The following is an 18363-nucleotide window of genomic DNA, read 5'->3' on the forward strand; positions in this document are numbered from 1 at the left end:
ATTTTTATAATGTATACATGTGACACTTAAAATTCCCTACTACAATGATGCATCAATTTGAGATTTCAAATGACATCCTAATCCGTTTTCAGTTTTGCAATGTTCATGACAGCCAAATTTATTTACTACTTAGGACATGATCTCTTTATGATATACAGGTTGTACATGATCATACTTCAGTCATCTAAGTCAGAAACCAAACTAAAACCAAATCCTTCTTGGGCAAAATAATTTCTCATTGAGCACAATCCTTTAGTCTAGAACTCTGTGTATATTTTTCAAAGAGAAGGCTCCTTCTGGATTTGTATAGCATACATTTATGAATTTACGAAAGAACTTCTACTAAACTTGGAATCAGTGGGTTTAGAAGAGTCACAAAATTGCCCCTCGTGTAATTTCTGAGGATAATTTACCATTACCACCCATTATTTTTCAAAAGATAACTTTTGTTTCTCAAACTGTTGTACACAGAAAAATACAAACTCTTTACATTACAACTGAGAAATTTATTGATACTTCTTCATAAAGTAGTAAGCAGAATTAAAGTAAAGAAAAAATATACAGCTTAAAACAGTTGAAATGATCCTAAAATTTTTATGACAATTATACATTTATGGCCAAAATAAAAATGAACAGTTTTTAATAAATCACTTTAAAAATTTTGCTCAATAATTTACCTGAAATTAAACAGATACAAGGATAACTAGGATAATGCCACTTTATCCTTCTCAAAAAAACTGTGATCCTAGTAAAACAGTGGTTCGGTTCTGCTCCCCACTCACAAAAGCTACCTCTCCATTCTATCACTTATAAACGTGTTAACAATCAGCCTTTACTGATTTGTAAGGATGCCAATTTTGGTTCCACTTAAAAATGTTTCCAGTAGGCAGTCAGAGATATATGACTTAGCTGGTCTTACTCAGAAGAGTCGAGGATCAGTAAGTATCTCAACGTATCGGTCATGGCTTTCTTCTCAGTGCTCACTGAGGTCAAATGTCCTCATATAATTATAAATGTTAAAAAGTAAAATTACATCTTAGCAGCCAAAAATTTATATATTTTTTATATATTTACAGTATTGTACATATTTACAAGACCACATCCAATAGTGAAATGTAAAAACAAGAGACCACCTACAGAGGCATTCATTTAATGCCCCAACATTATTTTCTTGTGCAAACTGAAACTTGCCTCAAACTTCTTATAAAGCTATAGACAGTCAACATTGCGAAGGCCACCATCCATGGTTAAAGAGCCAAACCTAAAACACAAAAGAAAAAAGGCGATCTCAAAAGATTCATTTATTTGGCCTCCAACATTTTAAAGAAGAATATCAAATACTTTTCAGAGGAATAAACTATTATTTTTAAAGAGTTAACCAACTATAATTTGCTCTATTTCTTACTGAAACACAGTGCCACTATCATAAATATGTGAAAAAATACAACTCAGTGGCTTGGGAAGACTTCTTAAGAGAAAATGGGGGAGTAATGTAATCTAGAAAGTGTTAGAAAGAGCTGGATAATTTCTTTTGGTGGGGTGGGATTTATAAGCAAAGATGTGGAGTTGGGAGTCAGGGACAGTAAGGAATGGAATCTTGCTAAAACAGAATGTTACTTGGAGGAACAGTATAAAATAAAGTTGGGTGATTAGGCTGGGGCCAGACTATTATATTCTTTCAATTCAAGTATGAATTTAGACTTGACTTTTTAGGTAATAGGAATTTAGAAATTTTTGAGCCAAGGGAGTGGTATGATTAGATCAGTATTTGGGAATATTACTTTGGCTGTAAAACCCATGACAGATGGGAAGAACTGGTTAGGGAAATAGGTAGTAGATTATTATCATGGCTCACAAGGTAGGGGGAAAGGAGATCTAAATGAGGTTGATGAGGGGGAACACAGAAACGTTTGAAGGAAGATTACCAAACTTGATGAAAGGGAGTAAATAAGAGTGAGTGTCTAAAATAATTTATGGGGACTTCCCTGGTGGCACAGTGGTTAAGAATCTGCCTGCCAACGCACGGGTTTGATCCTGGTCTGGGAAGATCCTACATGCTGCAGAGCAACTAAGCCCATGCGTCACAACTACTGAGCCTGTGCTCTAAAGTCTGCGAGCCACAACTATAGAGCCCGCATGCCTAGAGCCTGTGCTCTGCAACAGGAGAAGCCACGGCAATGAGAAGCCTGCACACCGCAATGAAGAGTAGCCCCCATTCGCTGCAACTAGAGACAGCCCATGCAGCAATGAAGACCCAACGCAGCCAAAAATAAATAAATAAATTCATTAAAAAAATAAATAATAAAATAATTTATGTTCATGGTAGGAGGAGAAAGGGGAAGAAGATGAGTAAATTACAGGGGAGACTGAGTTGGGAAGGATGATGTTAAGTGATTTTAGATACAAAAAAATCTGAAGTGATAGATATCCATATGGAGACAGAGCACAAGACCTGGCTAGTTCTGGCACAAATCCTTAAGTGGTCATTTAACATTTAAGTTATGATTCTGCCATGTCTGATTACCCATGTATTGTCAAGCCTGCAAATAAAACATGACTTATTGGACATGCTTTGGGAAGTGGGGATTTTATTCCACAAAACATGTGATTCAATATAAAATTTTGTTAAAACATATTTTAATAGTCTTTTCTACTTGCTAATCTTTAGCCTTTCAGAATAAATTTAGGATTTAGCTAAAGTTGTGAAGAAACTATAAACTGCATAAATTTATAAAAAGTTATAAAGAGTTAGATAATTACTATGTAGATGCTATAAACCAATAGGAAACCAATAGAAAACCAATAGGAAAAATACTTTAAAACCTAATAGGCAATTCACAGAAAAAAAATTGAATAAACCTATAAAAAGATGTTTGACATCACTATTAACCAAAGATATGCAAATTAAAACAAGATTAAAACAAGATGTTGGTTTCTACTAAACAAATTGGCAAACATCTAAAAAACTGGTAACATTCAGTGTTGACAATGGGACTGTAACAAGCCTTTTAGAGAACAAACTAACAACGCCTATCAAAATTCAAATGTGCAGGGTCTTCCGTGGTGGCAGAGTGGTTAAGAATCCGCCTGCCAATGCAGGGAACACAGGTTTGAGCCCTGGTCTGGGAAGATCCCACGTGCTGCGGAGCAACTAAGTCCATGCACCACAACTACTGAGACTGCATGCCACAACTACTGAGGCCCATGTGCCTAGAGCCTGTGCTCCAAAAGAGAAGCCATCACAATGAGAAGCCTGTGCACCGCAATGAAGAGTAGCCCCCACCCACTGAAACTAGAGAAAGCCCGCGAGCAGCAACAAAGATCCAATGCAGCCATAAATAAATAAATAAATTTATATATATATAAAAAAATTTCAAATGTGCATACCCTTTGACCCAACAACTCCACATCTAGAAACATCAAGAAGTCAACCTTTCAAATATTCTTACACAAGCACATGAAGGTATATATACAAGTATGTTCACTGAAGCATGTTTTGTAACTGAAAAATTAGAAACAACTTAAATGCCCAACAAATAGGGATGCACAAATTGATATGGCAGATCCATAAACTAGGATATCAGGCAGCTGCTGAAAATGAGAAAAATAGAGCTATATGTATGGATATGAAAAAGTACCCTTGATATACAGCCTTAAGTGAAAAAAGTGAGACTAAACTAGTATGAACAGAATGATTCCATTCTTATAAAACACACATGCACAACAAACTATTAATACTGATCACTTCTGTGGGAGTGGGGAGGTATGAGAAAGAGGAGGTGGGGTCTTTTATTTCAATTTTTACAATTATATATTGTTTAAACATTTTTTTACCAATTCATTAAATTCATTTAAAAAAATCGACAATACTATAGAAACACCTGATAACTTTCTGCATGTAGCTCAAATATCATGTGATTTCCTGACATTTAATCTTTCCAAGCCTTATGAACATGTTTGGTCGTTTATTTGAGAGAACAGGGCTAGTGGGGAGATAGGAGGCTGGGTTCCAGCTCCAGTTCATCTTTTCAGCTATGAACGTCAACACCTGTGGAACATGGACAAGGACTATCTGCTGTGCCCTGGAATGCAAGGCTGGAATGCACGCTTAGTGAGGCCATGCAGCATGAAAGTGCCCTGCAAGTGTACAAAACACCACATAAATGTGAAATCCTTGTGTTAATATCTTGCGGGTGAGAGGACCTGTGGAGAAGCACCTAAGGGCTGGAAAGAGAGGCTTCTATTCATGGGCCAAATAGGACTTAACTTCTCTGAGGAACCCAGACAAGGAAACAGCCACCAAAGTGGCTTTATTGGCTCTGTACATTTTCCAACTCTCTTTCTCCTTGATCTATTAGGACTCTGGAGATAAGCAGACACTCAGCTCCTCAAAGAACTCCATGAACAGATGGCGCTCACGTGCAAGGAGGGGTTCAGAGGGCTCTGAGTTACATAGCACTGATCAGAGTGCTGGCATCTCCTAAGCAACTCTGAATCCAGAATTGAAAATGATAATTCTTATGAGAAAATGTTTTGAAAAATGTGCAAAAGATTTTCGTTTTCACAGACTGATTCAAAGAATTCTATTAACCAGTGTTTCTATAAAATGGAATCAATCACAGTTGACTTGTCTTTATCAAAAGAACCCCAAACACATTAAAAGGCACCATGAAATTCACAAAACCTAAGGGTTCTGACTTAATATTCCTTTCCCACTGCTTAACCTATTGATACAGGAAGACAAACAGATACAAGTATAGATGTATGTTTATGTACTCAATTGCATATATAATTACAGGGCAGAATGATCTTTGTATTACTCACCTTTCTAAAATATGATTATTTTCAGCAAGTTCTTTAACTACCCCTTCCATTTCTTCCTTTAATTTCTTCATACTATATTCAAAATAAAGATAAAATACCTGTGCTCAAAAAAAGTATTCAAGTGTTTTACAGTTTATATTTATATATAGTATGTTTAGTTCTCTAGATTGATCTAAGTCATTAAATATTAGCAAATGTATTCATAACAAATATAAAACATTTCAAAATAAAAGAGCAAGATCACAAAATGAAATAAAAACAAATGGAAACACTACAGTTACCAAATAATAAATTTCTTACCCAAGAGTCATTTCTACTAATGTGTTAGAACATGGATAAATTGGGGTCATGGTATGTTTGATTCCACTGGAGGCTGCAAACATTTTCTGTGGCAAAGTTTCTTGTAACTAAAACATCAAAAACAAATAAACAAAAAACCATATCAATCACAGAACAGAATACTTACTACAGATCTTATATCAAATGTTACAGGTTTAGTAAGTCCTTTAAAGCTTTAAGTTTTAATTTCAAAACCATCAGTGATATAATACTTAAAACTTTTTAAGAAAAACTTTACTTATAGATGATTTTAAAAAATGGTCTATCAGATGTTTTTCACTGTAAAACATCTTAAAACTTGGCTCAAAATACATACCACAAGTGGGCAAGCAGAGCTGGATATAGGCATATTATACCCTATTTCTCTCTTCTCAATCATTATCAGATATAAACTTAGAAGAATTTTATTTTAATTTTTCCTAGTAGGAAAAAGCCTTTTTTTCTAGATAATTTTGAAGCTATACCTCATTAGTATAGTCTTGATACTTTGATACTTCTTCTTCAATATCAAAACACTGATTAGTTAGCGATAATAACTGTTTCCTAAGATGAAGCATCTTTCTGAAAACCAAAAAGAACCAATTAATAAGCAGTCTAATATTATTTTTACTTAAAATATATAATATACATTAAATTATATATTGTGCAGACAATCACTAATCACCCCCCAGAAAGTTTACTTACCTCATCCATTCTTCTGACTTATCCAAAAAAGCCTCGTACTTTTTAACACATTCATCTGTAAAGTGGGTCATAGCTTTTGTTGCATGATAATACAGTTTTTGCCTGTAATTTAGAAATAATCAGAGGCTTAAACCAATGTCACTGTTTCTATTTCCAATATTAAAGAATTTTCAAATATATGAAATTTATTTCCTGTAATGACCGTTGTGGGTTTAGAATATTTACGGTAAAAAGCCTAAGGTTTCTAAGACAGACATTATAGCAGTAAGAGGAGAAAAAGAAAGTTGATAGTGGAGAATGGTCAAAAACTATTTATCGAATGAGGTTAAGGTTAAGGAGGTGGTTAAGTCTGCCCTTGCCTATGTTCTCCATTATCTGTCCTTCTGCAATCAGAGCACAGGAGGCAGAAGAAGACTGCCCCCTTATTCTCCCGTCTCAGTAACCTCTCAACCAGGGGCCAGATGAGTGGGCCTCAAATATGTGCACATACAGTAACAATTCTGTAAAGCCAAGACTAAAATGTATTTTTTATTATGATTAATTCCAATGTTAAGAAGAAACATAACCAAAAATAATTATTAAACATAATCTGGACACTTACTTATCAAATTTGTGGATTTGTTCTTCATTATAAGCTAGTCCTAAAAATAAGAATATGTATTACTCTTGTAAATGTAGAATCATAAAATCACATGCAATTTTTTTTGAGATTATTACTTCATAAAGGCTAAGAGTTTAAAGCAGATGTCACAAACTTCTGACCCATGGGTAGATACTGCCCACAAATGCTTTTATTTGGTCTGTACAGTGCTAACGTTAAAAAAAAAATTAACTGCCAACATTTAAAAATCAGGATATTTCTAATAAAGTCTATTTCTAGCTTCTCTTGAGGCCTAGGAACACTGGAAAAACAATCAGGTGAATGTGACTAGTGGCTCTTCCCTTCACATGGGGGTGGGGGTCCTCCTCTCTAGTCCCCCTCAGTTTCCACGGGCCAATCTCATCCCTTTCCATTACGTGCATGTACTCTAGAGGTTTCAGAGCTCTGATCCCTGATTTGAAATACTCAAAAGGTTGGTTTTAAGGATAATTTTTAATACATTCAACCTCTTCCCTGACAGAACCAAGTCTCTGAAATAAATAACTTATGCAGACACCCTTACAAATATACCAAATTAATTCAACCAAATTACAACTAGTAGGGCTGACTCAGATTAACAAATGGAAAATTTTACTTACTACGTTCTGCTTTGTCTTTTTTGAACTGATAGTAAATCTCTGTAATGCAATTTAACAGGACTTGTAGCTTTTCTACACTATTTAAGAAAGAAAAATCCAAATAAATTAATTGAGTCAATGTGAAAAAGGACATTTAATAATAAGAGCAGAAACTGCCAATGCAGTTATAACCTACTGTCTATCTTTTGGATGAGTGCCTTCTTGATGGGTCCATGTATCTGCCAGCAATCCACCTGGAGATAATTTGCTTTCAATATCCTGAAGACTGGTTTCTATTGTTCCCTGAGAACTGGAAAGCTAAATAAAACCAATGTGTTCAGATCCAGATTACCAAAAATCAGAAATGATCATCACAACGCCAATGGAGCCTAAAGTTTGAATAACATTTCTTTTGTAGATTACTTCAGTTCAAAGTCAGAATAATTATTTTTATCTTTAAATGCAAGGACAGTTTCTTAGGTTATATTCCACCAAGAGTACAATATGATAATAAAACATGAATATTAATATATTTTATAGAGCTTCCCTGGTGGCACAGTGGTTAAGAATCTGCCTGCCAATGCAGGGGACATGGGTTCATGCCCTGGTCTGGGAAGATCCCACATGCTGTGGAGCAACTAAGCCCGTGCGCCACAACTACCAAGCCTGCGCGCTAGAGCCCACGAGCCATAACTACTGAGTCCGCATGCCACAACTACTGACGCACGCGCACCTAGAGCCTGGGATCTGCAACAAGAGAAGCCAATGCAATGAGAAGCCCGTGCACTGCAGTGAAGAGTGGCCCCCACTTGCCGCAACTAGAGAAAGCCCGCACACAGCAATGAAGACCCAACGCAGCCAAAAATAAATTAATAAAAAATCTTATATAAAATATATTTTATAAAACATTGCTTACATCTAATATTCTTTTTTAAAAAACATAGAAAATACCTTTTTTTTTTGCAGTACGCGGGCCTCTCACTGTTGTGGCCTCTCCCGTTGCGGAGCACAGGCTCCAGATGCGCAGGCTCAGTGGCCATGGCTCATGGGCCCAGCTCTCCGCGGCATGTGGGATCTTCCCGGACCGGGGCATGAACCTGTGTCCCCTGCATCGGCAGGCGGACTCTCAACCACTGCGCCACCAGGGAAGCCCTCAAATTAAGTTTTATGTGGTGGTTTATACTGCTACTAGCAACAAACAAGCGTGCCCTTTGCATTCTGCTCGTGTTAGCATTGGCATTATATATAATTCTTAAAGCCTTGCTAATTTGAAAGACAAAATGGTATCTTACTGTTATAATACGCAATTTTCTATTACTCTTGTGGTTGGACTTTTTTTTCCAAGAGTTTCACTTAGATCTATTCATTTTTAAATCATTTCTAAATGTTCTCTATTTACTGCAGATTTAATGTTTTCCTTATGCATTTGTATGAGCTATTTTCATATATATAAAAAAACCCTTTATCTCATTTTCTCAATCTATTTGTTTTTTAATATTATTTTTTTTAACATAAGACATCTTGGGAATTCCCTGGCGGTCCAGTGGTTAGGACTCCGCACTTTCACTGCCGAGGACCCAGGTTCAATCCCTGGCTGGGGAACTCAGATCCTACAAGCCGCGTGGTGTGGCCAAAAAGGAAAAAAAAAAAAAGAAAAAACCAAACCAAAAAACATATAGAGATCTTAAATTCTTTCTTTTTTTAATTTTTTTTTAAAATTTATTTTATTTATTTATTTTTGGCTGCATTGGATCTTCGTTGCTGCACGCGGGCTTTCTCTAGTTGCGGCGAGCGGGGGCTAATCTTCGTTGCAGTACGTGGACTTCTTATTGTGGTGGAGCACAGGCTCTAGGTGCACGGGCTTCAGTAGCTGTGGCATGCAGGCTCAGCAGTTGTGGCTGGCGGGCTCTAGAGCACAGGCTCAGTAGCTGTGTGCACGGGCTTAGCTGTTCCACAGCATGTGGGATCTTCTTGGACCAGGCCTCAAACCCGTGTCCCCTGCATTGGCAGGTGGATTCTTAACCACTGTGTCACCAAGGAAGCCCCTTAAATTCTTATATAGTCAAATACATATCTTGCTTTTCATGCTTTATGTCTTCTTTAACATTAATGTTAAGAATGTATTACCTTATATTTCTAAAATATGGAAAATATTTTATGGACAAAGTTATTTTTTACAGCATTACATAAAAGTGTGAGAAGTAGCAAGCAACCTGAAGGACCAACATTAAGGGGGTAATAAGTAAAACTATTAATAAATCAATTGGCTGCAATATCATGTCTATTTAAAAAGTAGTGTTCCTTAAGTTGGGAAAAGGCTGTTCTTTCTCTGGAGATCTTTAGGTACATCATGTTTCTAGGAAAGTTCGGATCTAATCTTGCCAGCAAAGGAACAGATTATGAGCTCACGATTGTCAAAATTTTGTAAATACTTACTCTCAACAGTTTGGTGTGTATGTCTGAAATTTCACCTAACTCTGCTGCTTCTAGGTTGATCTTCATCAACTTTTCATATCTGTATGAAAAACAAGTACAGAAAAATTAAATGAGCATAAAATTTTACATGAGCATAGATTTTAAAAGATGTTTTATAAATTATGAGTTTTTATTATCATAACTATTTAACAATAGAATATTGAATGCAAAGCGTATAAGCAACAGATCCCAAGAAAACTTGATGTCTCCGTAAAGAAGGAATTTTATATACTTCTGCTTATAAATTTGCAGATTAAGAGATAAACTATAAAAGACAACTTTATTTCAGTCTTATGTCAGGATAATAGTCGAAATACTAGATTTCGGAAATAATGGAGGTCAAGAGTATATACTAGTTTCACTTATTATATTTCCTGTGCAGTACAAATAGTATAGCCTAGGAACAAGGCAGTTTAAAATATCATTGTTTCAAAAAGGCATTCTCAGGGGTAAGATTAATAAGGAAGAGTAAACTAAAAGTAATCTCCAAATTCTAAAAATACTACCCAAATAGGGTTCTAGAATACCTCTTCCTACTTCCTTTGATCACAGGTTTTATATTTTCCTATGCAGAGTTGTCTGCTTTGCAAGGTAAAAAAAATGAGATGTTTCTATTTCAGATTCCTTTTCCTTTTCAAAGGGAAGGAGAAAATGCCACCAAAAAGATGGTACTCATTTCTTACTGAAATGACTGAGTATTTTTGCCCTTAGGAGGAAATGACTTAATCTAAGGTTGTCCCTTAATAGAAAGACTTGCAGAGCATGCTATATCATGCCAAGGATAACTAAACAAACTAAACAGAAATGGAAAATCATTGACATTTTAACCACTATTAGTAAGGAAGTAGTCTACTTACACTTTCACAGTCTTTTCAATGTTTCTGATGCAGAAATCTAATGTGATCACAACTTCCGTCTTTTTGTGAACAGTTTCATTATAATCATCTTTAACTAATTCTCTAAAAAATAATAATATTCCCATTAGTTTATCTAAAGAATTATTTGTTTTCTCTTGCCTTTCACTAATTACACTGCTGTACTACTTTCTGTTCAGACAAACTTCTTAACAGTCTTGAAACATTATGAAAGCCAATTCACTTTTTACTACTGAAAGCATCTCTGTAACGCTTTATACCTATCCAGGGTACAAAACCATTACCACTTATCAGGTTAACAGTTTAGAAATCTAAGGCATTAAAATTATATTAAGGAACAAAACTAATCTACAATTACACAAATAAGCTGAACAGCATTACATTTTATACCACTAGAATTAATTTTTAATGCTCAGAGTAGACTATTGTCTGATTTATTAAGCAGGATGACACAGTATATAATATAAATGAAGACCTTCTGATCTATATCAAGGGCCAACAAACTAAGGACTGATGCCTGTTTCTGCTAAGAAACGTATTTACATTTTTAAAGGTTGTAAAAACAAAATGAAAACAGAATTTGCAGTCCACAAAGTCTAAAATATTTACTAACTAAAAAAGTTTGCCAACAGTGGTCTACGTGAAAAACTATTTTCTCATGACTTATTGAACTAAAAGCTAATAAGTAAAAGAAACAAAAGCTTCATGGAGCAGCGACTGGAGTAGATAGCAGCAGCAAGAGAAAACAAGAGCTGTTAGCAACAATGCTATGAAAATAAATGGAGTCAACACTTAGGTTTTTCCAAAAACCATTTAGTAAAAACAAAAAGGCTTCTTAATGGAAAGAGAAAAGCATAGGCTTACAAACTGGATATGTGAACACATAAAAAAAAATTATAAGCATAACTTTATGGGTTTAACATAAAGGTGACAGGAAAAAAAAGAGCCTTATACTTTTTTCTTCTTAGAAACAGCAGCAGAAGAACAAGAATGATGAAATGCTTCATATCTGTTTTTTCGAGAACGGAAGGACAGGTGTGAGGTGGGTAAACGTAAACTGTCACAAGCATTAAAGCCTAAGGGCACTGTTGAGTCCATTATTATGTGTGTATAAAACTGAAACACTTCAAATGACGTTGTATAGAACTAGAGGCACGATTCTTAAGAGACTATTCATTCTCCATTTCTATCAGATGGAAAGATGACATATCATATATTCATCCACAAAACGTTTCTTAGGGCCACGGGGCCACGGCAGTGAAAGCGCCGAGTGCTAACCACTGGACAACCCGGGAAATCCTATATTTTTCTCATTTTTTTTTCTTAATTTTAAAATTCAGATACTATTTGTTCCTATCTGTCTCATAAGATTTTTGTAGGAATCAAATGAAAAAAAAAAAAAAACAGCTGCTAAATGTTTTGTAAACTGTGAAACAAATGTATTATAAAAAAATCATACACGTGACCCTACCTAGTCTGAAGAGGTAAAGCATCAATGATGGGATGATTACCAGGTATTTAATGAGGCCTATGCGAAGATCAATTTTCAAATTTCAATCCATTACTTACATCAACCATCGTATCCCCTTTCGCATTAATTCCTGATAAAGCAGCAAGGTACTGGCAATTCTACAGGCATAACACACAACTCCTGTTACTGCCTAATGAAGAAATACAAAGTGTCAATATTTGGTGCGAACTGTGGTACAGGGTAAGAAAAACTTTCACATAAAAATTTGCAAGCTTTTGTGTTTTTATCATTAAAAACACAGTAAGCTACTAATTTCTAAAAGCTAAGGACAGATATAACTGCAATAAAAATTTTAAATAAACATAATGATGGTAAAAATGCACTGTCTCAATGGAGAAAATTTTCCTATGAGTTCAAGAAAGGATACGAAGAAGAAAGAACACAAAAATTTGTCATGGGTAACAATCTAAATGAGTAATTTCCTAAATTACATAGGTGTATATAAAGATACACTTTTTATTGCTTCCACTATTAATAAGATAATTTTAATTCAGATGTTTATACAGTCATTTAATTAAATACGAACCTTAGCCATGCTGGCATCCCCATCTAAATCATAACGTGGATGTACTTTAGGGAGGGAAACTGAAATAATTAAAATCAGAAATAAAAAATTATGAATTATTTCATCCTTCATACATCAACCTCCAAATTAAACATTAACCTCTAAATTACCTCTAAATTAAATGTTAGTGGTAAAACTCTTTAATGTTCTTTTCCTGGTTAAAGAAAACCACTTGAACAAAATGCTCATTCCTTAACAAATTTCCTGCACTATTTCTAAGGAGTTTCATTTCTTTTTCTTAAATATATTCCAACATAACAAGCTCAATGCTTTCCTTTAAATCTAAATCAAATCCCAAGATCTAAACAGAAATATAAAAATCCAGGTAATTTTTTTTCACCACTAGAATTAATAATTTAAAAGATTCCAAAATGCAGATCTAATTTTTCTTAAACTTCAAAGCCTGGAAAAGTGTCCTATTCACCCTGGAAACAATAAATATTTGCTGAGATTTATGATACAAAAGGTTATTTTGAGTGTTAGTAAAATAGTAAAAGCAGAGAGCTACAATAAAACATATATGACAAACTATTTTTACCATTTTATAAACAAAATATTTAACGTCAAATTTTGTTGCACACAGGGTTTTAAATTTTACTACTACTCTAATTAACTTACAAAATTTTAATATTTATAAAAGTTCTACATTAATGTCATCATCAGTCGACTTTATGAAGATGACAATCATTTTTATAGTTTTTTTTTTCTTTTTTCTTTTGGCCGTGCCGCATGGCTTGTGGGATCTTAGTTCCCTGACCAGGGATTGAACCTGGGCCCTCAGCAGTGAGAGTGTGGAATCCTACCCACTGTACCGCCAGGGAATTCTCAGGGTTTTTTTTTTTTAAATGGCTAGTAAGAACAATAAGAAAAATCCCAACTTACTTTTTTCATATATCAATCCTATTGTACTCAGAGGTTCCCGGCTTACTACAAAGATGGGATTTTCATCAGCAGTTTTAGGGAAATGTTGTGCCAGTCTTCCAGGTTCTAGAACTAAACGTCGTCCTTCATATATAAGTTCTTGATTTGAAGAAATAATTTTGGTTTGTTTATACACCAGTTCATGAAATACAGTAGCACTGTGTGAGAAAAATCCAAAAGGACAACATAATTGGGATAAAAAAAGAGGTAAAAAAATTTTTTTTAACGAGGGCCACAACATCTATTTCTCAGTGATACTTCAGATCATGACCAGTCCACAGAAATGCTGCTCTGTTGATGTGGATACCATAAAGTCTATTAAATTGAAAATTCCACATAATCTGCCTATACAGCAATCAATTCTAAAGTATTTTTATGTTTGATACCTATATTGGATATGTGCAATACACAGGAGTTTTAATATTTAATAACAGGGAGCCAATATGGCAGAGAGTTTAAGGGCACAGACTCTGGAATCAGAACAGCTGGATTCAAATTCCAGTTCTTCCACTTACCACTTAATTGTTGTATTACCTTCAGTTACTTAACTCCTCTGTGCTGAGGTTCTTCATCTATAAAATGGGAATAACAGTCTCCACCTCACAGAATTGCTGTGAGGACTAAATGATTTAAATATATAAAGAACTGAGAACAATACTTACAATATGACTATGTAATGTTTGTTAAATGAATTAATAAAATCAGGCATTTTCAAAATGATGTTTTGGGGAAAAAGGTAGATTCTCCCTAAACAGATTCATGAAATCAAATAAACGTTCCAGCAGCAATGTTGTGATTCCAAACAAAAAAAAAGCCACTTTCAAAAAGCCTCTGCTGTGATTTTTGGCTCAGGCTTGGGTGGGCTTTTTATGTTCATGCACTCTTAAGATGAAATAGTGGCCAACACCTATGGTACATATCTATTCAGGCTATTAAGCACCAAAATAAAAATGAATAATATATTTTAACCAACGTTATATGAATATTATTTTATTCATTATATTTACATTATATTTAATGTTTATAATATTGTTAGATATAGATTAGACAAAAATGTCTAAAATATTATTCCATCTAATTGATTTTATTCCTTAATAAATTATCAGTGAAAGTCTCTTTTTGAGTTTTATGAGGCATCAAAACTGCTGAGTCTTGTCAAACAGCAATTAAGGCATATAGAAAGGGTGTAATGTTTTTTTCCCTTTCATTTTAAAAAACATTTTTTTTGAGATCTTTGTGGATTCATGTGCAGTTGAAAGAAATTATATGGAGAGACACTATATACCTTTTACTCAGTTTCCCCCAATGGTAACATCTTGCATAAGTATAGTACAATATTACAATCAGGATCTTGACACTGGTATAATCCACCTATTTTATTCAGATTTCCCTAGTTCCACATGTAAGGATGTGTATGATTTAGTTATGTAGTTTTATCACATAGGTAGATTTTTATCACATGGGTGTAATGTGTTTTTTTAAGATAAAACAAATGGTTATTTCCCTAGTACTCAATAAGGGCTTTATGCCACATATGCAAATAATAACTACACTAACTATCTTTAAGACTTACACTTTAATATTTTTTAAGTGACAAGACAATATTCTTAATAAAACATGGCCCATTTACTAGTAAATGCTATTTGTAGTTATGTGATTATGTAATTTAAGAGAAAGCACAGAAAGGAAAATAGTCCTGTAAAACTTGCAATGTAAGAACAAGCTAATTTACCTGTAAATTTTAGAAAATTAGAAAACTAATCCTTTTACTCCAAAGATAAGTGAAAAGGAATTTACTCAGCACTCAAACGTTTTCTAAGCAGAAAGTGGGCACCTCTGGTGAAGCTGGGACATCCTTTCTACTTCCTCTCCTGATTTATGAAGATACGTAATTATTATATAACAAGACATTACAGTACAGGAAAAAAATATAAAGAGGTACTTACGTATTATAGCTATGAATATAAATTTTATGAGCTGTCATTTGTTGTAGCGAAAAAACATGAATTATCATCCGGTGAAGTATATCACTTGTTTCTGCAAAAAACTGGTCAAAACCCCAACACTTTTCCTGATCTGCCTCAAGGATGTTTGCAAGAACAGGGGTAAGTAGAACTTGAAGACCCCTAAAATAGTATTGAAAAAAGTTACATGAAGAGTGAATGTGTTATATTCTGTCTAGGTACAAAATCATAATATTTACCAACAAATCAAAGGAACTATTATTAGATTAGATTAATTTAAAATTGTAAAAAATCTGCCAACTTTTCAGAAAGCCAGGTAACCTTGATTTAATATTGCCTGTCAATGAACCAGGGGTTACGGTATTTTTATGTTAGCTTTTACAGATTATTTTCTTTGATTCTCTCCTTCCCAAGTTTCCTCACTTTTCCAAACATATTCTAACATTGTATATACATGCTATCCAGGTGAGATAAGTTGATTGGAACCCTGTGGTCATGAGGATAAGATAATGGTTTAATTTCAGGGTCATTAATGTCCTTTTAATACGTCACTCCAATACGTAATTTTTTATGTTGAATTCATATGCCTTTTGTAGTACACTTCTTTAGAAAGAAAAATTACTATAATCATTTAGCAATCAATGAATGCCAATTCAACTAGGAATAATCTTTGACTAATAAACTTAAACATTAAAAAAAAAAGAGTGGAAGGACCTTTATTCTTTCTCATGCTTTCACTGAATTTTAAAATCTGCTTAAATAGACTCAATTATGGAATTTCAAGTAGTCTTAAAAATATATTCTTGACTACACGACAGACACTGGAATAATTCCGTGCCTGTTAACAGTTTTTAAGGTATGCAGTGGACATTAAAATTTTTGCCTAATAAGTATCTATTCTCCCTCATTTTGTAAGAGAATCCACACCTCTCTACTCTCTAACTCTACTCCCTGTGCATAGATGGGCATGACAGTCAGGTTTGGTGATTATGATTGGTCAGAAGTGGCCAGGTGGTAGCATGTAAGTTGTTAAATAAGAATCAACCCAGAACTCTTTGCTAAACTATCGAGAAAGAAAGTCTGTCTTTCCACTGAGCTTCCAAAGCTGTGAGAATGTGAATCTGGGAATGCCAGCAGCCATCTTGTGGCTGCCAGGAAAGAGCCTGGCTGAAAGTAAACAAATCAGAGAAAAGCAGAACTGAATGATTTGAAGAGACCAAGTCTTCATGACAGTCTGAATCTGAGGATTCCACTGGGCTCCGAGTTACATACACATGTGAACTTTGAATTATAATGTCTATCTATTTTTCACTTAAATCTTGTTTCACTTTAACGAACTGGGTTAGGTTTTTCTCATTGGCTATCCAGTCTTGACTAATTAATACATACAAGAAAGAGGATGGTTATCTTTTTTCTGTGGTTGTTACATTTTTGGTAGTTGATTTTATTGCTGATTGGTAGTACTTAAAGTCCTTACTATTAAAAAAAAAATCATATAATATACTTTCTGATACCTGAGCAATTTTTATCAAAAAATTTATAACTTGGTGTACTAAAGAATAATTAGATAAATAAGGCCTGTTACCCTCCTGAAATATGCAATATATAGTTCAGATTGTCAAATTATTGAGTCTGCGTGTCAGCAATATAGTTATTAAACAGCAGGTGCTCATTTCCTGACCCCTTTAAATGTTATCAGTTTTGCCTGAGATCTCCAAAATGAGTATTTTCCAAATCAAAATTTAACACAGATCACTATTATAATATTAAATTTCTGCTCTCCAATAAAGTGACCTTCTCTTGATAATTCTAGTTGCATGACACAATTTTATTTTGGAGACTTTTTTTTTTTTTAATTTATTTTATTTATTTTTGGCTGCACTGGGTCTTCTTTGCTGCGCACAGGCTTTCGCTAGTCATGGCAAGCCGGGGCTACTATTTGTTGCAGCTGTGTGGGCTTCTCATTGCAGTGGTTTTGCTTGTTGTGGAGCACGGGGTCTAGGCGTTTGGGCTTCAGTAGTTGTGACTCGTGGGCTCTAGAGCACAGGTTCAGTAGTTGAAGTGTACGGGCTTAGTTGTTCCGTGGCATGTGGGATCTTCCAGGACCAGGGATCGAAGTGTCCCCTACATTGGCAGGCAGATTCTTAACCACAGCGCCACCAGGGAAGCCCTGGAGACTTTTCTTTAAGTAACACAGAAAAATGAAACTGTCAGGGTAGTGGTTTTCAAAAATGATTTCAGCACTGGAACTACCAGTTTAAATGAGTTTTCACAGCAATATATAAAATAATAGGACATATTTTATTAGCTTGTGATATATATATAGTTTAAATAAATATTCTGAATAAATATATTTATTTACTTATATGTTGAAAGTAATACAAAGAGCACCCACAGATTATAAAAGGCATTAAGCCAGTAAATCATAACCTGTGTGTGTTCACTTGTGGATTATACAATTCCTACACTCAGGAAAAATAGAAGTTAATTCAGTAATTACAAATTCTAAATATTGATGAGTGTCTTGGTTTTATTTCTAGAGTAAAATCTAATAATTTACTCTCAAATTAACACAACTTTGTAAATCAAATATACTTCAAAAAAAAAAAAGATATAGCAACAGAAAAAAAATTTACCCTCTACTTTTAATTTCTTTTACCTTAAATCTCTCTTTGTGATAACAGGATTCATATATAATTTGAGTTCTGGCTGCCATAATAAGTAAGACCTATATGAACATTTGAAATGCTGGAAAAAGTAGTAGAAAACTGTTTTTCTTTCTTTTTTAAAAATTTAATTAATTAATCAATTAATTTATGGCTGCATTGGGTCTTTGTTGCTGTGTGCGGGCTTTCTCTAACTGCGGCTCGTGGGGGCTACTCTTCGTTGCAGTGCATGGGCTTCTCATTGCGGTGGCTTCTCTTGTTGTGGAGCATGGGCTGGCTCTAGGTGCGCGGGCTTCAGTAG

General features: G+C 34.4%; 1 protein-coding gene across 1 annotated transcript in view; it reads right to left on the reverse strand.

Moving 5' to 3' along the window:
* Nucleotides 1-485: 485 nt before the first annotated feature.
* The window catches only part of TBK1 (TANK binding kinase 1), a 38924-nt gene continuing 21046 nt past the window's right edge, over nt 486-18363 (reverse strand). Inside the window, exons 8-21 of the mRNA XM_019952261.3 lie at nt 15379-15558; nt 13394-13590; nt 12473-12531; nt 11985-12076; nt 10398-10499; nt 9502-9580; nt 7262-7383; nt 7087-7163; nt 6449-6488; nt 5848-5949; nt 5628-5724; nt 5125-5231; nt 4825-4896; nt 486-1261 (exon numbers count right to left, since the gene is read on the reverse strand). Of these exons, the coding sequence (XP_019807820.1) occupies nt 1210-1261; nt 4825-4896; nt 5125-5231; nt 5628-5724; nt 5848-5949; nt 6449-6488; nt 7087-7163; nt 7262-7383; nt 9502-9580; nt 10398-10499; nt 11985-12076; nt 12473-12531; nt 13394-13590; nt 15379-15558 (1378 nt within the window). The 3' untranslated portion in view covers nt 486-1209. The remainder of the gene's footprint in view (nt 1262-4824; nt 4897-5124; nt 5232-5627; nt 5725-5847; nt 5950-6448; nt 6489-7086; nt 7164-7261; nt 7384-9501; nt 9581-10397; nt 10500-11984; nt 12077-12472; nt 12532-13393; nt 13591-15378; nt 15559-18363) is intronic.

The sequence above is a fragment of the Tursiops truncatus genome, chromosome 11 (genome assembly GCF_011762595.2).
Source record: "Tursiops truncatus isolate mTurTru1 chromosome 11, mTurTru1.mat.Y, whole genome shotgun sequence".
Lineage (NCBI taxonomy): Eukaryota > Metazoa > Chordata > Mammalia > Artiodactyla > Delphinidae > Tursiops > Tursiops truncatus.